This window comes from Mesocricetus auratus, unplaced genomic scaffold (assembly GCF_017639785.1).
Source record: "Mesocricetus auratus isolate SY011 unplaced genomic scaffold, BCM_Maur_2.0 Super-Scaffold_100014, whole genome shotgun sequence".
Taxonomy (NCBI): Eukaryota; Metazoa; Chordata; class Mammalia; order Rodentia; family Cricetidae; genus Mesocricetus; species Mesocricetus auratus.
In genome coordinates this window covers 12,974,796-12,997,469 of record NW_024429197.1, presented here as the reverse complement: position 1 = coordinate 12,997,469, position 22,674 = coordinate 12,974,796, and the positions used below count along the sequence as shown (strand labels likewise).

The 22,674-nt window shown below is 48.6% G+C and overlaps 1 protein-coding gene across 2 annotated transcripts; it reads left to right on the top strand.

The window, feature by feature from the left end:
- Nucleotides 1-2,126: 2,126 nt before the first annotated feature.
- Pef1 (penta-EF-hand domain containing 1) lies at nt 2,127-20,795 on the top strand. Of its 2 annotated transcripts, none has more exons than XM_005079634.4 (5): nt 2,127-2,251; nt 13,997-14,270; nt 17,827-17,982; nt 18,407-18,550; nt 19,930-20,795. In XM_005079634.4, the coding sequence occupies exons 1-5, from the start codon at nt 2,228-2,230 to the stop codon at nt 20,157-20,159; spliced, it is 828 nt and encodes a 275-aa protein (XP_005079691.1). In that variant the 5' UTR covers nt 2,127-2,227; the 3' UTR covers nt 20,160-20,795. The 2 variants fall into 2 exon arrangements, with proteins under 2 accessions (XP_005079691.1, XP_012975709.1); XM_013120255.3 differs by lacking the exon at nt 2,127-2,251 and adding an exon at nt 10,680-10,745.
- Nucleotides 20,796-22,674: the final 1,879 nt, after the last annotated feature.

Genomic DNA, 22,674 nt, shown 5'->3' with positions numbered 1-22,674 from the left:
GTGACAGGAAACCCTCAGAGTAGTTTAGAGAATGACGATGTTGAATTCACTTTTGTTTTGTTTTGTTCTTCGAGACAGGGTTTTTCTGTAAAGCCCTGGCTATCTTGGAACTCATTCTGTAGATTAGGCTGGCCTTGAACACAGAAATCCTCTACTTCCTGAGTGCTGAGACTAAAAGCATGCATCACCACCACCCAGCCTAATTCACATTTTAAGGTGCCTCCTCTGGCTTCTCAGTGAAGAAGGGAGTGTGGGGAGGCCAGACTACAGAGGGGTCTTGGACCAGTGATAGTTGCAACGTGAAGAAAAAAATCGTGATATATTTTTTAACAACAACAACAAAAAAAAAACAAATGGAAACTGGGTGGTGGTGGCACACGCCTTTAATCCCAGTACTCAGGAGGCAGAGGCAGGCAGATTATCTGTGAGTTCGAGACCAACCTGATCTACAAGAGCAAGTTCCAGGGCAGCCTCCAAAGTCACAGAGAAACCCTGTCTCAAAAAACCAAAAAAGAAAAACCAAAAACCAAATGGAGGTGGGGGAGTGTGTGGAGAAAACCCACAAGAATGATCCTGGGTTTTGGCCTGAGTGACTGTGCAGATTTTCTGATAGAACAGATGAGTTTTGTGGAAATCATCAGAGAGTTCTTATACAGGGCTAGACTGTGACACAGAGGCCATACTGGGTGCAAATGAAGACTGAGAAGAGTGGCTAGTGAGTTGGGGGCCACGAGAGAGGCTAAATGGAGGATGGAATTGGCAGACTAGATGTGAAAGGAGCTTTGGTCTTTATGAATGAGTGCTGTAGCCCTAAGCCTGCGCATGAGAGGCTGTAATAAATTCACTTTCAAGTAACATTGTTTCAACCCACATTTGAGAACATTGAGACTGAGAAGTAAAAGAATGTGTTCAAGATCATACAGCTAGAAACTGGTTTTTAAAACAGAAAACGTGATCTGCCCACTAAAGCAAGTTGAAGGGAGAAACTGGCCTGGAGAGGGGGGCACAGCCTGGGAATAGCTGGGCCAGATCATAAGGCCCAGAGCATCAGAACGAAAGGGTCTGTCTTCCTCTGCAGTTGGATGAGGAATGCGAGTTGCAGGCTGTCCTGTGTTCAGCACCATAACCAGCACTGGGGTTTGGAAAGTGCCTGGCTGGATGGTAAGATGGCCTGGTCGGACAACTGCTCACACCTCTTTTTCATTTGTTTATTTAAAGTATAGTGTTGACTCTGCAGATTACAAGCAAACAAGACACAATTCTTGTGTAGGTGAGAGGGTTTTTGTTTTTTGCTTTGTTTTTGTTTTTGTTTTGTTTTGTTTTTGAGATAGGGCCTCACTACGTAGCCTTGGCCGGCCTGGAACTCTCTATGTAAATACACTTGTTTCTGCCTGCTGAGTGCTGTGACTAAAAGCATGCCCGGTCACATGGGAATTTAACTAATCAAATAAACAAGCGTAGAACCTAATCCTGAGACAGAAACATGATGTGGTCACTTAGTGGCTGGGATTTGATCTACAAAGAGGACAAGACCCCCTTGCTGAGACCTAGCTATCCACTGACACTAATCCTAGGCCATATTTTGTTGTGAACTCACTGTGGATTTAGAAATAAAAGTCACTGCCTTTCTGGTCCTCAGTTTCCCCGTTTGTGAAGAAGCCCCAAATCATCCCAATTTTTCTTCTACTCTGGCAGCTTGACCTTGCTCCACGGTCCAAAGACCTGTTGAGTATCCAAGTACTAAATAGTACCTTCATTCCAGGTTAGTTCCCAGTAGCCATGGCAACCGCTTGGGCGTTAAAAAAAATGATCACAGAACGTGACATATTAACATGCATCCGATTTGCCAGGTTATAATATAGCCACAGCAGAAACAACCGACCCAGTCTCCCCATTAAAAAGCCTAGTCTAACCAACCCCTGCTCCAGGTCACAAAAAAAAAACCCAAAATGTGCCACTACCACCACCACCACCACCACTTCCGGACACGCCTACCCGGACACGCCTACCCGGACACGCCTACCCGGACACGCCTACCCGGTCCTCCGCTTTGACAGTGGGTTTGTTAGGTACCCGCCCACTGCTCCAAGTGTCACTTCCGTTTGTCGGCAATAAGATTGACAGCCTGGTCGTCCAAGCAGAAGCGGACCCGCCTCCAGGCTGAACGAGGAGAGGCTTTGGGACCAGGAAGCCCCGCCTTACACAATTGTATGACGTCATAGTCGCCATGGCCAGCTATCCGTACGGGCAGGTGAGTTGTAGCCGCCCCTGCATCTTTGTCTGGGCTCTGTCTAGATGCTCGGAGCCGTTCTTCATCCTCGGCTCTTTGTCCTCACTTTATCCGCGCCCTTTCCACCTAGAGGTTCACCTTAGCAAGGTCTTGCGTGAGCGAGAAACAAAGAGGGCCAGCCTGTCGCGATCGTCTTACGTCACCTAGGACCACTCGAGAGGTTGTGTCGCGTCCCCTCTGACGTCGCGCACGCCAGCTTCGGGGGGCTTTGAACTGGATAGATCCGGGCTGGGCCAGACCAGGGCACACACATCAGGCCTCGGGCTGGGTGGGGTCCTCTGCGGACTAGGCGTTTAGAGCTGTGGTTCCCTCCGTGTCATTCAGGGCGTGGGATAAAAACAGGTTTCCCGACTCACCCAGCACGTACAGCGACAGAATAATCAAGACAATCAGTGGTAGGCGGTGCCAGAAGTGAGATGCTTACACCACTCACGGTAGACCGTTTCACACGTTGTCATTTCACACGTAGGAAAAGTGAAACCCAGAGAAAACGTGGAGTTTATCTGGTCACCAAGTTTTTAGGCGACAGGGCCAAGGTCAGAACCTGGATTGGTTTGCAGATGCGTCTTCCTCCCTTGCTAGCCTGCCTCGAACCAGCCAGGAAGGTAGCAGTGTGATTTTTGTGGCCAGAATTCTGTTAGCTGACACAGTGGCGAGGTGGTTAATTTTAGTTTTGAGTCAGAAGTAGAATCATGTCTTGGCCGCATTCGTTTTGAAGTCGTTTTTCTGAGCCAGTTTCCTCTTATAAAATAAGCATAGTAGAGTCCCACCCCTCACAGAGTCACTGGGAAGAATGATGTGATGCTTGTAGTCCATATGCGGCACAGGAAAAAGTAACATTACCTTGTAGGATTTTTCAGAGCAGCCCCTCCAATCATATTGTACAGAATAGTCCCAGTGAAGGGTCCCAAGTTGCCCTGATCACAGAGTAATTTGAGAGAATAATCTCATGCAAGAAAAGTGGGAAACAATTAAATGTGATATTAGCAAGCCTTGATTGACCATAGTCACAGGCCAAAGGATGTTCAGTCCTGTATAATTAATACAGCATGTGTTACATTAGGTGGGAGACAGAGAGGGAGAGAAGAGACTAGACGTGAATTGCTTTTCTCCTAGCACGTGGATCTTGGGGATCAAACTCCTTGAACCTGAGAGTAAACACCTTTAGCCACTGAGTCATCTCGATGGCCCCTACACAGCCATTGGGCCTCCATTATGCTCATATGAGGACCCCGTAGGCACGCAGACTTAACTGTTTTGATTTATAGCTAAGGAACAAACCCAGAGAGGCCTAAAGGTCACACATAGCAAGTGAGGGTGAGTCCAGTATTAGAACTTTGAACTCCATTTATTGCATATTTAGCAGAAGTGAGTAGAGAGGCTAGTGTGGACTGAGAAGTATAACATAGCAGCATTTCCCAAACTACATTCCACTTGTTGGATTTCGTGACATGTTAATGGGTGCTGTCAATACAGCAGTCTGTGGTGAAGCAAGTTTGAGAAATACTATGTTAAATACAGCTTGGTAATGTTCACTAAATCTGCCAGAAAGTCATAAAATATGTAATAGTTCTTAACTATGGAACACCCCTCCCCATTTGTTTTGTCTTATGTCTGGTCATTTTTTTGTGACATGCTGGTATTTCAGAAGAGCTCAGTTTGGGAAAACATTGCCATAGTACCGTGTGTGTGTGTGTGTGTGTGTGTGTGTGTGTGTGTGTGTGTGTGTGTGTGTGGCTTGTTTGTATCAGAATTACCTAAGAACTCCTTAAAGAACAAACTTGGGTCCCACCTAAGACTTGCTCTGTGCTCAGATGACACAGATCCCACTCTGAAATCATGAGGGGTATATGTGCTTAATGTGGTGGGGGCGGGAGTGAGAATCTGGAAGCCAGAGGTTGACATTGAGTAGCTGCCTCAGTTGCTCCCAATATACTTTTGAGACAATCTCTCACTGAACCGGGAGTTCACCGAGCTGCATTATCTGACCAGTGAGCTCCAGGGGTCCTTACTGTCTCTTCTTCCCTAGGCATGCTATGCCATAATTGACTTTGTTACTTAGGTGCTGGGGATCCATAATAGTAGGCCCTCATAATTGCACGATAAATGCCATACTGATGGAGCCATCCTCCAAGCCCTAGTAATATACATCTTGATAAGTTTTGGGGGTGATTTGTATACACTCTAGAATCAATAGCAGACAGAACTGGGCTAGAATCCCAACACTACCCACTTAACAAGTCTTATAAGGGCTGTGGTCCTTAATTTCCTTACCTGTGGGAAGGGAGAAATAGCACCTGTGGAAAGGGTGTAGGAGAATGGGGTGCAGCAAAGTCTACAGGGAGCTCTGCATGTCACTGGTGCATAGGACATGGCAGTGTGTTGTGACAGCACTTGCTGCCACTGCCATGATGGTTACTTTGCTTTGCTGCCTGGGCTTATGCTCAGGGCAGAATACTGAAAAGGAGCACTAGGAGAAAATGTCTGGGAGAGAAGAAGAAATGGCACCTTCATCCCCTCCTTACAGTTGTCCGCCTCCTCCTCCCAGGTGTTCTAAGAAAGGAAAGCTGGTTGCTTGAAGTCTTGCAAGGCAGGCGATGCTTCCCCTCTTCCACCCACTGCATACTTCTGGAGGATTACTGCCACTGGTGGGAGTCAGGGCTCCTGTAGTTTTCCACTGCCTCTGGCCCAGGGTACTCAAGCATTGCCTAGGTTTTGGAGTAGTAAGTCAAGCGCCCTTTGGTCCCATGGTGTGGAGAGGGGGAGAGACTCCTTGATGGATTTCAGTGCTTAAAAGCTTGGTCTCCAAGCCAGAGAAAAGTGGTTTTCACACCCCTGCTCTGCCACTTGCTTTCAGAAGTTGGTTGTAAAGACCTGAGGCTCACTTTCACATTCTTTAGAATGGGGTCATAGCAGTACCTAAGCCAGACTTACTGCGAAGATGAATTGAGATAATTAAGGCAGGTGTGGTATGTAGTAAATAGTCCAAGTGGGAGAGAACAGGAATGCAGATGTGTAGATTGCGTCAAGTGGGGGTGAATGTAAGATGTTAGTATAGTGCTGGGGAAAGAAAAAAGTTATATTCCAGCTAAGGAAATAACGCCACAAAGATCAGGAAGCAAGTGAAAAAGTACATTCTATGATACAGTTTTCTTAGTGACTGCTTTGTACCAAAATTATCTGAGAGCTTTATTAAAGAATAAGAAAGTCCAATATTTGGGGGTGATTTTAAGGTTAGTCTGGTTTTAATGATAAGGGACCAGGAGGCAAGAAAACAAGACCAGAAGTGTAAGCAAGGGCCAGATCCCAAAGGGTCTGATATGTCATTTTGAAGGGTCTGATTTTCCTCCTAAGAGAACTGAAGGAGGGGAGCTGGTGAGGGATTTGTTGCATTCGTCCTGCAGAGCGCTGACTGTGGAACTTCAGAGAAGGAATTGAAGGTGGAGGTGTGGAGGCGATGGGGCCACTTTGCAAGCTATTGAAATACTCTCTCCTGAAGAGGACAGTGACTTGGGAAAGGCTGGTGTGACAAGCTGTTGGCAGGAAGAGTTGAGGGAACATGGTGTTTAATTGAGGTGACAGAGAAGAAAAGGAAGTCCCAGCGAGGGCACTGAGACTTAATTTGGATGGCTGGTGGCAGGAGGCACTAAGAGATGGGAACAAAGGAGGTGCAGGGTGGGAGGGAAGGTTAGGAGCTGCTGGGATGTGGGTCTGCAGCTCGGGAGGTGAAGCTGGAAAGGAAGAATGGGGATTGTCAGCACAGAGGTGGTAATTAAAGTCTTGGGACAGTTCTTGGCTCGTTGTTCATTGGTTGCATGTTTCTGCCCTTTAAATATTTTAGAAGGCTCTGCTGGTGATTGCCCAAACCATTCCTTCTGTCTTCCTGTGGCTGTTTAACCCTTAGTGTAGGCTCCTGCCTCTTCTGTCAGGCACTTAAAAGGTAGCTCTGAGCAAGCTTGCTTTTGCAATGCATTCTCCTCGCTTCCTCATCAGGAGTCAGTCTGGACCCTCTTTGATGCCCCTGAGCCTCCCTTGGGCTTTCAGGTGAAAGAATGAGCCCTTGGGGTTAAGAGAGAACGCGGGGATTTCTGAATTGGGAGGGGCTAAGGTCTCTGTCACCTGCAGGAGTGCAAATAGAGACTGCAAGGTTGAACTGAACAAATCGGGGTCTAGATACTCCAGTGGAAAAAGGATGTAATTTTCCGAGACTCTGCCCTGGATGCTGAAAGATTTCCGCCCTTTCCCTCCACCCTGTCCACTGTAGAAAGCCACCACACTCGACAGATGTTTAGCTCCTGACACAGCCGTGTGCTAGGCACTCATGTGCGGTACTATTGTGAATCAGCTTCCCATTTTAGCTGCATGATCTAAGTATATTAAACTCTGGGCACCTTCATTTTCTCATCTCTAAAATGGGGGTGAGCAGTTAGCTTTCAGGATCAAGGAACCAGTGAACACTGAGTGAACTTAAAGCACCTCACAGAGCCTCATTACTTATGTTCCCCAACCCTGAAAAATATCAAATATAGCTTATTCCCATCAGCTAAGACCCAGAGGTAGTTTTTCTGCGATGCTTTAGAAACCATGGTTACTGAACTCTTGTCTTTTGCCCTCTACCCCAGTCTTATGTTTATGAGTCTGAAATGCTGTTAGAAAATGTCCGGAAAGGGTTGGCAGCAAACCTGGCTCTCATTTCTGGTTCAGACCTTAACTTGAGATTCAGTGACCCTGAGACCAGCCCAATGCCTTACACAAGCTTCCTCCCCGGCCTGTTCTGCCTTAGTTGATGGCTGTGCCTTCTCCATCGTGTGCAAGCTAGAACCCTGAGTCATTCGGAACAGTTTGCTGTCTTCACTCCCCCTCCATCTCTTGCCTAATCCAATTAGTTGCCAAGTCATGTCTAGTCTATCTCTGAAATAGCTTCAGAGTCCACCCCAGTCTTCCCGTCCCTGCTCCTGCTGTCTGGTTCATGCCCTGCCTGCCCAGCACCTGGGCTGCCCCCTCCCCCCAGCTCATCTATAAACCCACACTGGCTAATTCTCCAAACCAGCCTCAGAGCACATTCCTCCGGCATTGGAAACCTTTCTGTGATACTCTGTTTTCTCCAGCATAAAGCCCTAACTCTGCAAGGTGGTGCTTATCCGTTCACACATTTATGGAGGCTTACGGGTACCAGTCACTGTGCTGGGCTTGGGGGTGATGATGGTGACAGTAGAGAAAGAAGCTCTGTGTCTGTTCCTAGAGAACTTACTGCTGGGTGAGGGAGACGCTGGACAGGCACCGGTAACTCTCCCACCAACTGGAAAACAGCTCAAGAGGTCTTGGTCCAGCAGGGTGTGAGGGGCCTTCTTTCTGGGTTCATAGCTTGTTCTTGTCATTCCCTGACCAGCCATGCTTACTCAGAAGTCTACAGTGTCTTCAGTGTGGCCCCCACCCCCCAACTTCTTTTGGTGGGGAATACCTCTGCATCTTTCATAGACCAGCATGACACTAACAGCTTTCATCAAAGCAACTTTTTTGGGAGAGAGATAAATACATTCAAAAAATACATATGTTTATTTGATCTGTGTTCTGCCAAGCCCATATAGGGATGGGAAACGCAGCGCTCTGAGCCTCCAGAGCCCTAGGCTGTAGTGCACAGAGGTGGACAAGACAGGGAGTATAGCTGTAAAGATTTGTTTCCAGGACCTGGCCTCGGGACCCAGCTCTGCACAGTTTACATGTAACGTCTCAGAGCTCTGTAGAGGGGCACTACCATTAATAGTTACTGCATGTCAAGTTCTTGTTCTGTCAGGCTGCGTGTGACAAGCCTGATTTCATTCATATGGCAGATAGTGTGAGGCGGGCAATATTACCTTAAGGATCCTGAGGCTTAGTGAGGGTGAGTCATTAATTCAGTTAGTGTGTGATACACTTTTGAAAAACACCTTTCATTCAAAGAAACTGAGCTTTTCCTAGATCTAGCAGCGAAGTTAGTGTGGCTTGAGATCAGTGAAGACTGTACTTGGTCTCCTATCCTACTATGTTCTCAGTCTGTGTAAGCTTAACCTGCCCTTAAGAGAACAACATAACCAACCTTACTTGCCTTGGATTCCCCATGCAATCAGCTTTTAAAACCCAAGCTAAATGCAGAGCTCTTTTACTCTTAAATTATACATTCACCCATGTCCTTGACTCAGAACAGTGTGTGGGCTGTGTATAAATGTGTGTGTGTGTGTGTGTGTGTGTGTGTGTGTGTGTGTGTGTGTGTGTGTGTGTGTGATTTACTGAAAGCAGCCAACACCTGTGTGAAGTTTTGAGCACTGTTCTGGGTCAGTGAAGTAACTTAGTAAAACTCTGCTAAGATCTCTGTAGAAAATTGTCTCTTAAGAGTCATGCGGTGGCACACACCTTTAATTCCAGGCAATTGGGAGGCAGAGACAGGAGGATCCATGAGTTTGGGGCCATCCTGGTCTACAGAATGAGTTCCAGGACAACCAAGGCTACACAAAGAAGCCCTGTCTTGAACCCCCTCCCCCAAAGTGTCCTTTATTCCTGTCATATGCCATTTTTCTGTGTTGTTCAATAAATACAGAGCAGAGACCTTTGTTAGAGTCCAACAGGAGACACAGGGGAAGTGGAGAAATCGCATTTGGGCTCTTGTCAAATCACTCCAACAGGAGTTGCCTCATTTTCATTCTTTATTGTATGTTTTGTTATCATTGTTTTGTTTTGTTTTCTTTGAGACAGGGTTTCTCTGTAGCTTTGGAGCCTGACCTCGAACTTACTCAGCAGACCAGGCTGGCCTCAGACTCACAGCAATCCACCTGCTTCTGGCTCCTGAGTGCTGGGATTAAAGGCATGTGCCATCACCACCTGGTGGTTTGGTTTGGGAAAAGGTTTTTCTTTATATACAGCCCTGGCTGTTCTGAAATTCTGTAGACCAGGCTGGCCTCGAACTCACAGAGATCCCATCTGCCTCTGGCTCCTGGTTGCTGGGATTAAAGGTGCATGTGTGACACCACTCGGTGCTCCTTTTTGTGTTACTGATAAATTATGGTGCCCGCAGTGTGTGGAATGGTTGATTGATCCGAACTCATGTGACCGTCTGAAGAGCCCTAGGAAACAGGAACTTTTAATTTAGGACATCTTAGACACCAGAAAGGACAAGGAGCAACAGGAATCTTCCCCACAGCTCCTTCCTTGTCCACCAACAGGGTGGAGAGGTCTCAAGAAAAAGGGAAATCACAACACAACGTCTCAGACTGGCAGAGTTGGTTAGCAGCTCCCAAGAGCAGGGGACACATGCACACCCGTGCTTACTCTTCTTTTTCTCTCCATCAAGCCCAGTTCGCCTCAACTTCTCAATGCACCGCAAGTAGCAAACAGACTTTCTCAAAAACTTGTTGCCTCTACTTTCTCACTTTGGCTCTCAAACTGCTCTTACTGAAGTTCACGCTCACACAGAACAATTGAAAGCTATACTTAAAAGGATTGGAACTAAGTGTCATTAAAACAAATTTATTGGCTGTTATTAAAATATGTTGCCTCTGGTATCCTAACCATAGGGCACTTTATTCAGGAGTCTTAGGAAAGAATTGGTGACCAGTTGTATTGCTCTATGCAGCTGGTTCAACTAAAATATCTAATGCTTTGGAACCAGGATAGCTTAGCCACATAGTCTTTCCAAAAGGAAAATGGGTCTCCCAGGAATGTCTCCTACTGAACCTCATGCACCTCCTCTCCTCAATTCTCTGCCAACCAGCAATATAATAAATTGTCCACATCCAAGATAGGCAGTGGTGCTGCACACCTTTAATCCCAGCACTCGGGAGGCAGACGCAGGCAGATCTCTGTGAGTTTGAGACCAGCCTTGTCTACAAAGTGAGTTCCAGGACAGTCCCAGGGTTACACAGGAAAACCCTGTCTCAAAGAACAAAGTAAAATAGATAAATTATCCACCTCCATAGAGTGGCCTTAAAGAAGCTTCTGAGGCAGGAGAATCAGTGGCTGCATCTCCAGTCATTAGAGAAGTAGGACCAAACCCTGACCAAGAAGAGCTTCATTTGCCATATACAAAGATCACACAAAGTGTGTTACAGGGAATAGGGTTCTAACCATTTCACTAGAGGAATAAAAATGTCATTACAAATACATATGAAATGATACCTTTTGAATGACAAGCCACTGCTTACTACAGTCTGTGACCCCCAGAATGGATGGACAAATGCCTGCCCATTGCTGCGCACAACCAAGCCAGCAGCACCTCATAACCATTACTTATGACCAATTAATCAGACAAGGAAAATTTGAAACCAAGGCTCAGCCACTTGCCAGCCTCAGCTACTACAAGGGCTGGGACCAAAGTTGCTGAGCCTAATACTCTTTCCGGGTCCTTTTCCACCATCAGACAAAAGTCTGCAGAGCCCTGTTTGGACTTGGTTGATCATCTACACAGCAAGCTATGGAAAGACAGGTAAATAATAAAGAAGCCGCTGCCACCTTACCTTTCATTAGCTCACAAAATGCAAATTCTGATTGCAAAAATATCTTCATCTGTGTTGCTAATCCTTTCCATACTATACTGATCAATAACAGCCCACCAGAGCATTGACACATAAGTAAGAGTGGAAGGCTCACACTCTGGCAGCAGCCTTGTGGCCCTCTGTGTTTCAAATGTGGAGAAAGAGACCATTTCAAAACACAAAACTTACTAATAGACTTCAGTATGGTAAACCCCTGTCTAAAATACACCCTGAATGTAAAGATGGTTTCTCGAGGCCAGTCCGTGCCCATCTAGAGTTGATAGGGAAGGCAGTCCAATTAGGGGAGAACAAGAATGAATGCCGAGGGTAGCTGGATGAAACAGCAAACCCCTTTGGTTCCCTGCCTGTGGTCCCAGCTTACTGGCCCTGGGCTGCCCTGCAGGAGCCCAGAACCACAGGTTCTACACTTTGTATTTCTGCATCATGCCACTCAGCTCCATCCCAAACCTAAGACGTTAAGAGTTGGATTACTAAAGGTAATTCTGTATTAGATTTATCTGTAATTAGGATATAAAGTTTATGTAATAGAAGAGGTAAAGAGGCTCCCCACAGATGTGTGGGAACCCCTTCCAACGAATGTTTTGACTTGATTTTAGGTAAATCAGACTGTTTGCCCAGATTTTTTTCCCATTGATTCTGACTACATTAGTCAGATTCACATTATAGGTTATTGCCAGCTGCTCCAAGAAATTCCAGCTCTAACTCAATTGACAAAATTATTAATCCTTATCCCACCCCATAGACCCTGGTAATGGACTAAGGAAGAACTTGGTTCCACAGGGCACACTGGATTCAGTTGGTGTTTCTGTCAACCGGATTCCCATGAAGGGCATTAGAGAGACAGCAGCTGGTGTTTCCATGATAGTGTAATAACCCTGGCCTAATTGACACATTGAGTCCCCGGTTTTAGAGATTCAAGGAGTTGGTGACAAAAATAATCCCCTCCTTTTGTAAGTATGGAAACCTTACGTGCAGTTTTCCAAAATCGAGCTGCCATGTTCCACTTCTTTGTTTTCCCCTTATCTTTCTCCCTTGTCTCAGTGGGTTTGTGACAGCTCCTGAATATCCCTTTCCCTCAGGGCCATGGGAAACACCTACCTAAGCTTTCTTGGATCAAAGGTCCCCCTGATTGGGGACAAACGCAAGCAATTGTCAGCTAATCCAAGAACAACTTCAGCCAGACAATATAGAGCCCATTGTTCAGTGCTGTTATCTGTCTTCTGTCTTCCCCCAAAATCTGGTAAATGGAGGCTTTTATGTGAATCCGTGTCATTAATGTTCATCTTCATCCCTTGGAGCCATCCAGCCTGGTGTTCCCTCTCCTATGTTATAGTTACTGATTTAAAATATTGTCTTTTTTTTTTTACTATTCCGTTACACCCTGATCATCAAGAATTGCTTTTTCAGTGCCTCCTATCAATAAGCAGTACTTCTCCAGCTGCCAGTGGTGGGTAGATAGTACTACCACTAAAAGGGCCATACACTCTATTAGACAAGAGTTTTCTGATACTTATTACATATTTCACTATATGGATGATATCCAATTAGCCTCTTATACTAAAGTATATATCTAAATGCTTTAAAGGATTTACACACTTCAATACAAATCATTTCATTTACAGCTTGTCCCAGCAGAGTTCAGCTAGGTGTTCCATGCATCTGTCTTGTATATTGTCTATTATTCTTCCATTAACCCTTGTTGATTACAATGGTCTGTTCCCAAAAAGATAATATTAAATTCTTTTTCATTAGCTCTTGGACAGTATCAGTTTGCTTTGGCCTTCCTTGGGAATTCTCAAAGTGGCTTTCCCATCTTTTTGCCTCTCTTACAGGTCTTGGACAAACCTCCTTAATTCTTTTTGCATTACAGTCCCAGCGAGTGGCTTGAGCCCTGGAAGGAGGACAGCTTAGATTTATGCTCCCTGTTTATCTTGAATACTCCTCTTTCCCTTGCAGCAGGATTCACTCCCTCTTCAGCCATTTTACAATGATTGTTTCTTCCCAATAAACCTAAAACTTTTTTGTTTTGTTTTAATCCCAAACCAACAGTGACTCTTATTTACCAGGACAGAAACAAGAGTTGTCCAACTTATTGGATAGACTTACTAGACAAGACCCTGATTTGTTTTGTTTTGTTTTTCAAGAGAGGGTTTCTCTGTGTAGCCCTGGGTGTTCTGGAACTCGATCTGTAGACCAGGCTGGTCTTGAACTCACAGAGATTCACCTGCCTCTGCCTCTCAAGTGCTGGGATTAAAGGTGTGCACCACCACTGCCCATCAACCCTGGGTTTTTTATTTGTTTTTATCCTTCTAGATCTCAGAGTAATTTCAACTTCCCTTTGCAAACCTCAGAAGAGTGGCAAATAGCTTTTTGTTTTTGAGTACAAAACTCTTTTTCACTCCCTCCTGTAAAGACTCTATAGGATTCTGTTACTTCCGTATAGGACTTTTCTCCAACAAGTACACGTCCTGTTTCTAGGGTTAGGCAAAAGGCAGAGGGCGAGGAGTGGAGGACTCATATTTGGACTGGCTCTTAGTCAGACTACTCCAGGAGGAAGTTACTTCATCTTCCTTCCTTAGTACATTATTGACATGAGTTAGAGGATGTATTTGGTTTTTGTCCCTACTGCCCTGGGGACGGGCTCCCCGTCTACCTTAGAGTCATGAAGTTAGGAATATCCATGCATCATCAGCTATCGTAGGTAAGGGGGAGCTGCTGTGGAGGGTCCATGCTGTGACTGCATCACTGGTGGCTGATAAGGGATAGGGCTTTGTGGCAAAGACTGTACTTGTGCCATGAATTCTGCAGGTGGAGGCCAAGATCCCAAAGGGTGATCATTCCACTTGGTTTGTTTGCCCATTCATATTTACTGAGCGTCCATTGTCCCCTGGAGCTAGGGATAAAGCCGCAAGCCAGATATGATCCCAGGCCTTGGAGGGCCCTTGATGTGCAGGAAAGAGGAGTCAGGAGGACAAGATGCCAGCATGGACTCTGTATGTCCTTGGCATGACCTTGGGCAACAGGTAGCTTCCCTAGAAGCCTCAAGGCCCCTGAGCAGAGATGTAAGTCCAGCCTCACCTGTAGGGTCAGACCCAAGAACGGCAGCGCAGGTGCTTTGCAGCTAGAAAGTGCTGTTCTGTGGCCTCTTTGCTCACCCTGCTTATGCCTGTTCTTCCTGCAGCCTTTCCCGGAAGCTGCAGGACAGGCACCTGGAGCACCCCCAGGTGGCTACTACCCTGGACCTCCCCATGGTGGGGGCCAGTATGGCAGTGGACTTCCCCCTGGCGGTGGTTACGGAGGTCCTGCCCCCGGAGGGCCCTATGGATACCCCAGTGCTGGGGGACTCCCTTCTGGAACTCCAAGTGGACCATATGGTGGTGTACCTCCAGGGGGCCCCTACGGTCAGCCACCTCCAAGTTCCTATGGTGCCCAGCAGCCTGGACCTTATGGACAGGGTAAGTAGAACCTTCAGCTCTGGGACCCAATGTAGAACATCTGACCTGGTCTGCGCTATCCATGTCTCATCCTTGTCCTTCCTGAAGATGTGCGTGTACCCCAGTCTCTGGCCCCATAGCCCCCTCGATTCCTGCTTTGCCTATACTGGCCGAATGAGAAGTCCATCAGTTAGCGTTACTGGGCCAACATTCCCGAAGTCCTCTTGGCTTACAACAAGCATTTATTTCTACTCTCTGCTCACTCTCACTCGTGTGTGAGCAGCTGCGGGCTGCCTGCTGACTTTCTGCTCCATGTGTCTTTTCGTTCTGGGATCAGTGCTGAAGGAGCACCTCCTTTGGGACATGTTGTCTTAGAGTAGAGAGAGAAGTTAAGAAGCTAGCCGGGCTGGGCAGTAGCTCTTCAGGCTCCGAAGTACTGATGTCTCATCTACTCGTGTTCTTTTGGCTGAAGCACGTCCCGTTGTCCAGCCTGACCCCAGCTGGAGATGGTGCTCCTCTTATGGGGGCTCCTTGAGCTACCTGGCAGTGGGAGAGGGTGTACAGTGCTTGAGTTGGGAAAGGGGCGGTCCACAGATCATTGGACACAGCAATGTAGTCTATGGGAGAAGAAACGCCGTTCCTGTAGGAGGGTGACTAACCACATCTGTGGAAAGAAAAGATGTGTCACCAGTGAAAGCGTCTCAGATCATACACTGGCCTACCCAAACGGTCTCTGTAAGCCTCAGTGTCCAGCTCTGTAAAATAGGGACAGTGTCACCACCACTGTGAAGCTGCAGCTTAATACTGGGCACAGCATCTAAGCTTAATGGACAGCACTCTGTGAGAGACTCGTAACAATGCAGGAGAATATTGGTGTCTAATGTGATGGTAGCTGAGGCAAACAGGAGGATGGAAGAGAAGGGGAAAGAGAGCCGTAGGCTGGAGGGGAGGAGTTGGACGAGACAAGGAGAGTCGACATTGAAGAGCCTTAGCTGGAGTCTCTTAGCAGAGGGCTGGGGAAAGTGGGTGCCAGTCCTTGCTTTTCCTGGGTTCCCTTCAGTCAGCTCCTTCACAGCGCAGCTTTCTCGGGGGGGGGGGGGGCCCAGCACCTTCTCGCCAGCCAGGAACTGCTTTGGCCCATGAGAAGGGCACCCAGGGAATGCTGTGCTTAGGAAACAAGCAGCATCTAAATGGATGTACCCAGGCAGGTGGCCCTGGAGGAGATGCCCAAACGTTTCTCTGGGGTTCTGAGCACAGCCAGCCAGTGCCATTTATCTTCTCAGAGCCCAGGCATCTGGCTGGTGGCTTCCAACTCAGCGGCTCTGCAGTGGATTTCCATATCTTCCATAGCCTTGTGTCTGAGCTCATAGGAAGTCTGCAGGGAAAGGAGCCCCTGACTCAGGCCTGTTCCCGCAGGGCCTGAGAGTGACAGTGGTCTCTAGAGCAGGGAAGGGGAGGGGAGGCTTGCTGCACATGCTCAGCCTCTCTCTACCGCGTTGCTTCCTCTCCACCTGGAGCGGTGCCGCATACTCCTGATCTATGGGGCACTTGCCTTAGAGTCCTGGGAAGGTCCCTGGGGTTCGAGTACTAGTATACTACTGTAGGTGACAGATCTGACCATTGGAGGTGCTCCTCTGTTTGCAGAAAGAGCTCAGAGAGCCTCTGGCTGCCACATTTGCCTTCAGCCCTTGCTGTCCATGCAGCAGAGATGCTCAGAAATGTATCCCAAGTCTTTGCTGCCTTCTCCCCCACAGCTTCTCATTCCTTCAAAAGCGGCTGAAATACCCCTTCTCTGAAAATGCCCCCTCCACGCCCTTTCCAGTCTCTGCTGAGGGCTTCATCTTGCTGTTGTCTGAGGTAATCATTCCAAACACCCTTGGAAGTGGTTCATTTTATAAATACAGAAGTTGGAATTCAAAAAAGTTGCTTATCTCACCTGAAGTTGCGCAATAGTAAAAACCAGTCAGGACTCGAATCCTGGTCTACCTTGAATCTAAGGCTGAGCTCCTCTGTATGAAGCACGTAGGCACACTTGCCGCAGGTCACAGTTTATCATCAAGGGAAACTGAGGCAGGAAGCTTAAAGCAGAAACCAAGGGGGAGAGCTGCTTGCTGCCTTGATCTCTTGCTCACTCGCCGGTTCCCGCTCAGCTAGTCTCTCTTTTCAGCATAGGCCCGCCTGTCTAGGGATGGCACTGCCCACAGTGGGCTTCTCTGTCAGCCACCAATAAGAAAGTGCCCCACAAATGTGCCCACGGGCCAGTCTTAAAACAAGGGCCATAAAATAAGCCCACCTTCAAGAAACCTGCAGCCCGTGGAGTTCCAGAGAGTTAGGCCTGGAGCCCTAGGTCTCAGAAACAGGAGTCTGACTTCTCTCCCTCCCCACAGTATCAAAAAAACAGTCTCTGTCCCTACTCTCCACTGCAAAAGCTGATTCTCAGACCCTGTATGGCAAATGTGTTTTCCTGGACCCTCAGAGGCCGACCTGAAGGGTTCAGGGGTATCTGCCTCTCAGGCCAGTAAAAGTCTGCAGTGTGCTGTCTCTGTTTTGAGATCACACTAAGTGTCCTGTCATTTTCCTCCGATGATCTGTCTCTTAGAGCTCTGACCTGAGCAGTCCTCAGTTGAGGCCATTTATGTTGACAATAAATACTACCCAGTGTACTGTTGGGCAAGCCGGCCTGGGTCTCCATACTAGACCTTCAGTCAGACAAACAGCCTGGGTCTCCACACTGGCCTTCAGTCAGGCGAACCTTTTTCTTCTGGCCTCACCTCTGGGTCTGCCCTCCACAGCGCCCGCGTCTGCTTCTGATGCCTTCTTGTGTGCAGAGTTCCATTTTGTGGCCAGTTAGCCCCATGCCACTAAGATGGGTGACCCTGCTTCTCCACCTGTGTTACTCCATCCCTCAGGTCAGTTACAGAGAGTTCTCGCTGTAGTGCAGGGGGTAGGAAATGTAGAATCAAGTAGAGAAATTATTGGGACACTATGCAAAAGTTTTACAGGGCCCTACTATAGAAGTCAACTGCAAGCCTTCATGAGGTGACACACAAGCCTCTCTCAGAGAAGGGTATGGCTTGGAGGAGGATAGATAGACAGACCTGCAAGGCTTTGAGGGTGGGTACTCTAGTTTTCACTCTGTTGCTGTGGTAAAACACTGATCGGGGGAATTTAGGGCAGGAAAGGGTTTCTTTCAGTTTATAGGTTGTAGTCCGTCATTGACAAAACGCAGAAGCAGGAACCATGAAGGAACACTGTTTGCTGACTTGCTTGTAGGCTTATACTTTATCTAGTTTTTGTAAACAACCAGGACCATCTACCTAAGGAATGGTGTCACCCACAGGTTGGACCCTCCTGTGCCTATTAACAGTCAAGACAACCCTCCACAGGCCAGTCTCATCTGGGCAAGCCAGCCCTTCAATTGGACTCCTTTCTCAGATGACTCCAGGCTTCATCAAGGTGGCAGTTGGAGACAGCTAGGACAGAAGGGAAAGCCTGTGGCCAGGGAGACGCCCAGAATGGCTTCCTGGCATTTCCTTGACCTGGGACTAACTACCATGGTTCACACCCCTTCCTCCAGGTGGTGTTCCCCACAATGTGGACCCTGAGGCCTACTCCTGGTTCCAGTCAGTGGATGCCGATCACAGTGGCTATATCTCCCTCAAGGAGCTGAAGCAGGCCCTAGTCAACTCCAACTGGTCCTCATTCAATGATGAGACGTGCCTCATGATGATAAGTGAGTTCCATCCTTCCAGGAGCATGCAGACTTGAGCTGGGTCAGGCCACCTGACAGGTGACAGAAGTGGACAAGGAGTCAGTCTGAGGAGAAGGGTAGCCAGGGAGGAAGCGGGGTTTAAGATACAGTCTCCTTTACAATGGATCACTGTCACGTCTAGCTGGTCCAGACTCCCATTCTGCAGACAGACACTGCCCTCCCTGGTAAGAAACTGCAGGAAAGGGGTCAGCATGGACCCCTTGGAGCTAAGCTACTAGCCCTGCAGAATCTGGACCGACAGGACGGAGAGTGGCCAGGGGAAGGGCTGGTGTCACAGTTGGTCTGTCTCAGCACAGACATTTGTTTCCTGGGGAAGGGCTGCCTCAGTGTGTCCTTGGCCTTCAGTCTTGAAGCCTTCCTTTGTCTTTTCCCTCCTCCCACTCAGACATGTTTGACAAGACCAAAACCGGTCGCATTGATGTTGTCAGCTTCTCAGCCCTATGGAAGTTCCTCCAGCAGTGGAAGAGCCTCTTCCAGCAGTATGACCGGGACCGCTCTGGATCCATTAGCTCCGCAGAGCTGCAGCAAGGTAAGGGCCAGGGTGGACACTGTGGGCACGACATTCCTTTTCATTCTTAAAACACATCAAAGGTTTTCCTCTCACCGTCCAGTGCCTTCCTATAGCACCCATTCCACCTGATCTGCACCCTGCCTGGGCCTTGAGCCAAGATCCAGAGTCAGGCGACACTGGGTCTGGAATCAGTGCTGGGCTCCCTGGTGACAGGACTGAATGACACAGCCCCCGTGGCATGGGAGAGATGGGAACTTAGGGAGCAGTGTGGTTTGTTCTCATTGTCCCAGCGTGCAGCATGGAAAAAGCCCTGCTTTAGGGCTCAGAGAAGTTCTGTTGCCACTCAGCCAGAGTTGTGGCTAGGTAAGAGGACCTGGGGGGCACAGCTCCACATCTGCTTCCAATCTGACTCTGTAGGTCAAGCCTGCAGCCTAGGCTCAGACCAGTAGGTTACTGGACAGATGACTGATGTGGCTCTGAGAACCCAGAGGGGAAAAGGGGAGTCCAGGGTTTTGTCCAGGCCCTGCATTTCATTCAGATGAGGGTCTGTGGGTAGGGGTAAGCATGCCATGTCTGCCCCTGCTAGAAGGTGGTCAGTACCCAACACTGTCTTGCCAGCTTGGGGCTGGTAGCAACAACAAAATTCGCACTCACTGAATGTTTGCTGTGCCTTAGGCACTGTAATAAGCATTGCAGTAGGTTCCTGAATTCATCGTCCCAAGGGCTAGAACCATTGCACACTGATTGGTGAAGGATCCCTTCTGGTCTCCCCTTCATGAGGGACAAAACTGAAGTTTAGTTCCTTGCCCAAGGTTTCACAGAGCAGAGAGTTCAGATTGTTCCTGGGCAGGCAAGGAATATAGCAAAGGTAGGAGGCATCTCAGTGGGAGGATGCAAGAGGTATGAGGCTGTGGCCTCATGTGGGGATATGACTTTTATACTGTGTGCCGGCCACTGTACCGAGTGCCTCCATGATTGCCTTTGATCCGTATTAGAAGCATAGGTGAAGTATCACCCTGCACGAGTGGCAGTAAGGGGAGCTAGTGAGGCTAAACAGGGGAGCCAAGAACTGCCTGCCTCCAGGACAGTTGTGACCCTCATGCTGTCTCCGATATGTCTCTCCAGGGTGGTTGGTGGCTTACACTTCCTTCTGTAGCTCAGATGCATGAGATGGTCAAGGTAGACTGCTAACCTCTCTGGGATCTCATGAAGAGATGCGGGTGGGTGTCCAAAGAGACCGCCTGTGCTCCTGGCATCTGACTGGATCACAGGACCTCTCTCTGTCCTCCTCATGCTTCTGAGCTGATGCCTCCCCAGGTCCCCTGATCTGCAGGGCTGCAGTGCTGCTCAGGAGTGGTCTCACAGCAGGCTCTGCTTCCTGTGCCCTTTCTCTCCAGCTCTGTCCCAAATGGGCTACAACCTGAGCCCTCAGTTCACCCAGCTCCTGGTTTCTCGCTACTGCCCGCGCTCTGCCACTCCTGCCATGCAGCTCGACTGCTTCATCAAGGTGTGTACCCAGCTGCAGGTGTTGACTGAGGCCTTCCGGGAGAAGGACACCGCTGTACAGGGCAACATTCGGCTCAGTTTTGAGGACTTCGTCACCATGACAGCTTCTCGGATGCTATGACCCAGCCGACCCAATGGGAGTGGAGCACACCAAGGGATGTGGCCTCTTTTCCTTTCCTCCTCTCCTAGCAAAGCCTGACCTAGGGAAGGACTGAAGGTTGAATGCTCTGGGCTGTGGAATGGCACAGCCTTGGAGTAGGGGATGCTGGTGGTGGCGGTGGACTTAGTGTCTGGTCAGCTGTCCCTGGCCTCTGGTTTTCCCTCTACTCCCTGATGCCAGCGCTAAGTGTTCATCAGCTGACCTCTTCTGGCACTACTGTCATCTCTCACTGAGACCACCAGGTCAGGTGAGCCCAGTTTCTGCAAAGTGGAATCACACTGAGCATGAAGGAGATTTGCTGGGACCAATGCCTGGGATTCCTCAACTCCTGCAATCCTTATGTGTTAGCATTAGTTTACCTGAGGCTTTGCCTGCTCAAGAAGCTTGGACAGTCTGCTATTTTGGTCATATCTTATGAGGTTCCTGCCCTCCAAAACTTGGACCCCTCATCGGCTGCCATGTTCCACTCAGCTTCAGTCCCCAGGGGACAGTTGTCACATCTTACTGCCAATGTTTTTAATTTGCTTTTTTTTCCCATTTGGGGCCAAAAGTCCAGGAAGCTATTAGCTTCAATAAAAGACTCTACGGTTCCATGTTTCCCATCGTGACTCCTCTCTTGTGTGTCCATGTTCTTCTGTTCTTTCGTTCATTCATTCATTCATTCAGGTAGGGAAGCATCCACCGCTTACCCAGCCATACAAAAGCAACAGTGCCAGGGGCCTTGGTAGACCTGGTGATCATGTTATTTGCCAGGGTGAATGAAGCTGAGACATTGCTAGGTTCCTCTGTGTCTGGGATCTGCCCGAAGGCTGTTTCTTCAACTTTTAGGGTTGTCATTCTGGGCTGGAAGCTGCCACCCCAGACTTCTCACAGTGTGCTTTTTATTATCTTAGGCCTGAGTTTTATCTCTCAGACAAACTCCACTCCCCCTGCTTTTATTAAGCACAGACACCAGTACCTGCCAGTTGCATTTCAAGATCAGCATGATACCCAGTCTGCACTGTGTCTGTAATGAGCTGACAGAATTTCAATCAAAAGCTGAAGACACCAGACATTCTAGTTTGCTAGGGGGCCTTATCACAGATCATGGTGTGATTATCCTCTGGCTTTGGAAGATGAAGATAAGAGTGCTGAGGCCTTCAGCAAGGCTGTCCTCCCTGCAGGGTGGGGGTGGATAGTGCCTGTGGCTTTTTCCAGGTCACAGAGGCCAGCAGGATCGTCAGGCTCAGCCAGTTCAGCTCCTCGGAGCTGCTGTGGCTCCACAGTCCTAAAATCAAGAGTGCAGAACCTAACGGCCAGCCCCATCCACTTCTGCAGTCTTAAAGGACCCCAGGGAGTCCAGCTCTACCTGCCAACCTCCAGTAACCAAAAGAAAAGGGGAACAGACTTTCCAGGTTGCTTTCGCTTGTTTTATCTTTGGACTGGTAGCAGTGTCTTCCTGTTCTAACCAATGACTTTGAAAAGACCATCTACTGGCCCTAGGTTTCTCTCTTGGGCTGACCAGAGCAACTCCCTCCTCCCTGCATGCTATCCTTCTGGACGCTGAGCGTACCACTACCATCCCCCCCAACCCATGCCCAGCCCAGCTTCCCTCAGACCTGGTAGCCCTGGGCCTGTCAGATGCCCCTCACTGAGCATTACTCCCCTTGCAGGCATGTTGGCTACCTCCCCAGAGTGCTGGCCTCCAGCAGCAGAGTAGGATAGAGTTGTGCAGGAAGCTGCTGTCATCTCTGCTGAGCCATGTGTCCACAGGAAGTCATCTTTGTTTTTTTATGTGGCGGTGGGGATGGAACCCAGGGCCTCACATGTTAGACAAGGACCCTGCCACCCAGCTGCACCTCTAGTCCCCAAGCCCATCTTTACAATGGTGCCGACCACAATGTGCCTTATACTGGGAGGAGGTGCTGAGAGTTTAAAATCTGGAGGATCCGGCCCTCATGCCTCGTCGCAAGCACACTGCACCTCCAGATCTGCCCTCACATTTGATGTGGATTCCGGTGTGTTCACCCTCGGTGGCCTCAGCCAGATGTCCCCTGCTCCTTGTAGCAGAGTGGAACTCAAGAATATGCTATCATTCTGCTGTGGCAACAGGTGTTGAGGCCTTTTGGCAGCCCTGTAATTGGCTCGGTCGCAGCCGGAGCATGGCTTGCCAGATCTGTGGCTTTCCCTTTATATTTTGAGTTCATAGGAAATAAAGGAAGCCCTGATTTCTAGGAAGGTTGGGAACAGTAAATCTATCAACCCCTCTGTCTGCCCATCTGCCTCCTTACCTTCCAGTCCAGAGGTCATCAGGCAGGGAACAAAAAGTGTGTCAGAGATTCGAGTCCTGGGCACCAGAGGCTGGGCACTGCCTAGGCAGTGTGGGCTGCAGTCAGTTCATCTGGGGTGGGGGCAGGGTTGTGCAGATAAGAGCATTCCAGAGCCTTCTCTTGCCATCCCCGCAGCTGCCCCACCTTCCACTGCTAACCTGAGCAGC

What these genes read in the sequence shown, in the direction of transcription:
- Pef1 (XM_005079634.4), top strand. Translation starts at nt 2,228, where the DNA reads ATGGCCAGCTATCCGTACGGGCAG. An exon ending in GCCTGGACCTTATGGACAGG is followed by an intron (nt 14,271 to 17,826) that starts GTAAGTAGAACC and finishes CCCTTCCTCCAG; the next exon opens with GTGGTGTTCCCCACAATGTG. An exon ending in GACGTGCCTCATGATGATAA is followed by an intron (nt 17,983 to 18,406) that starts GTGAGTTCCATC and finishes CCTCCCACTCAG; the next exon opens with ACATGTTTGACAAGACCAAA.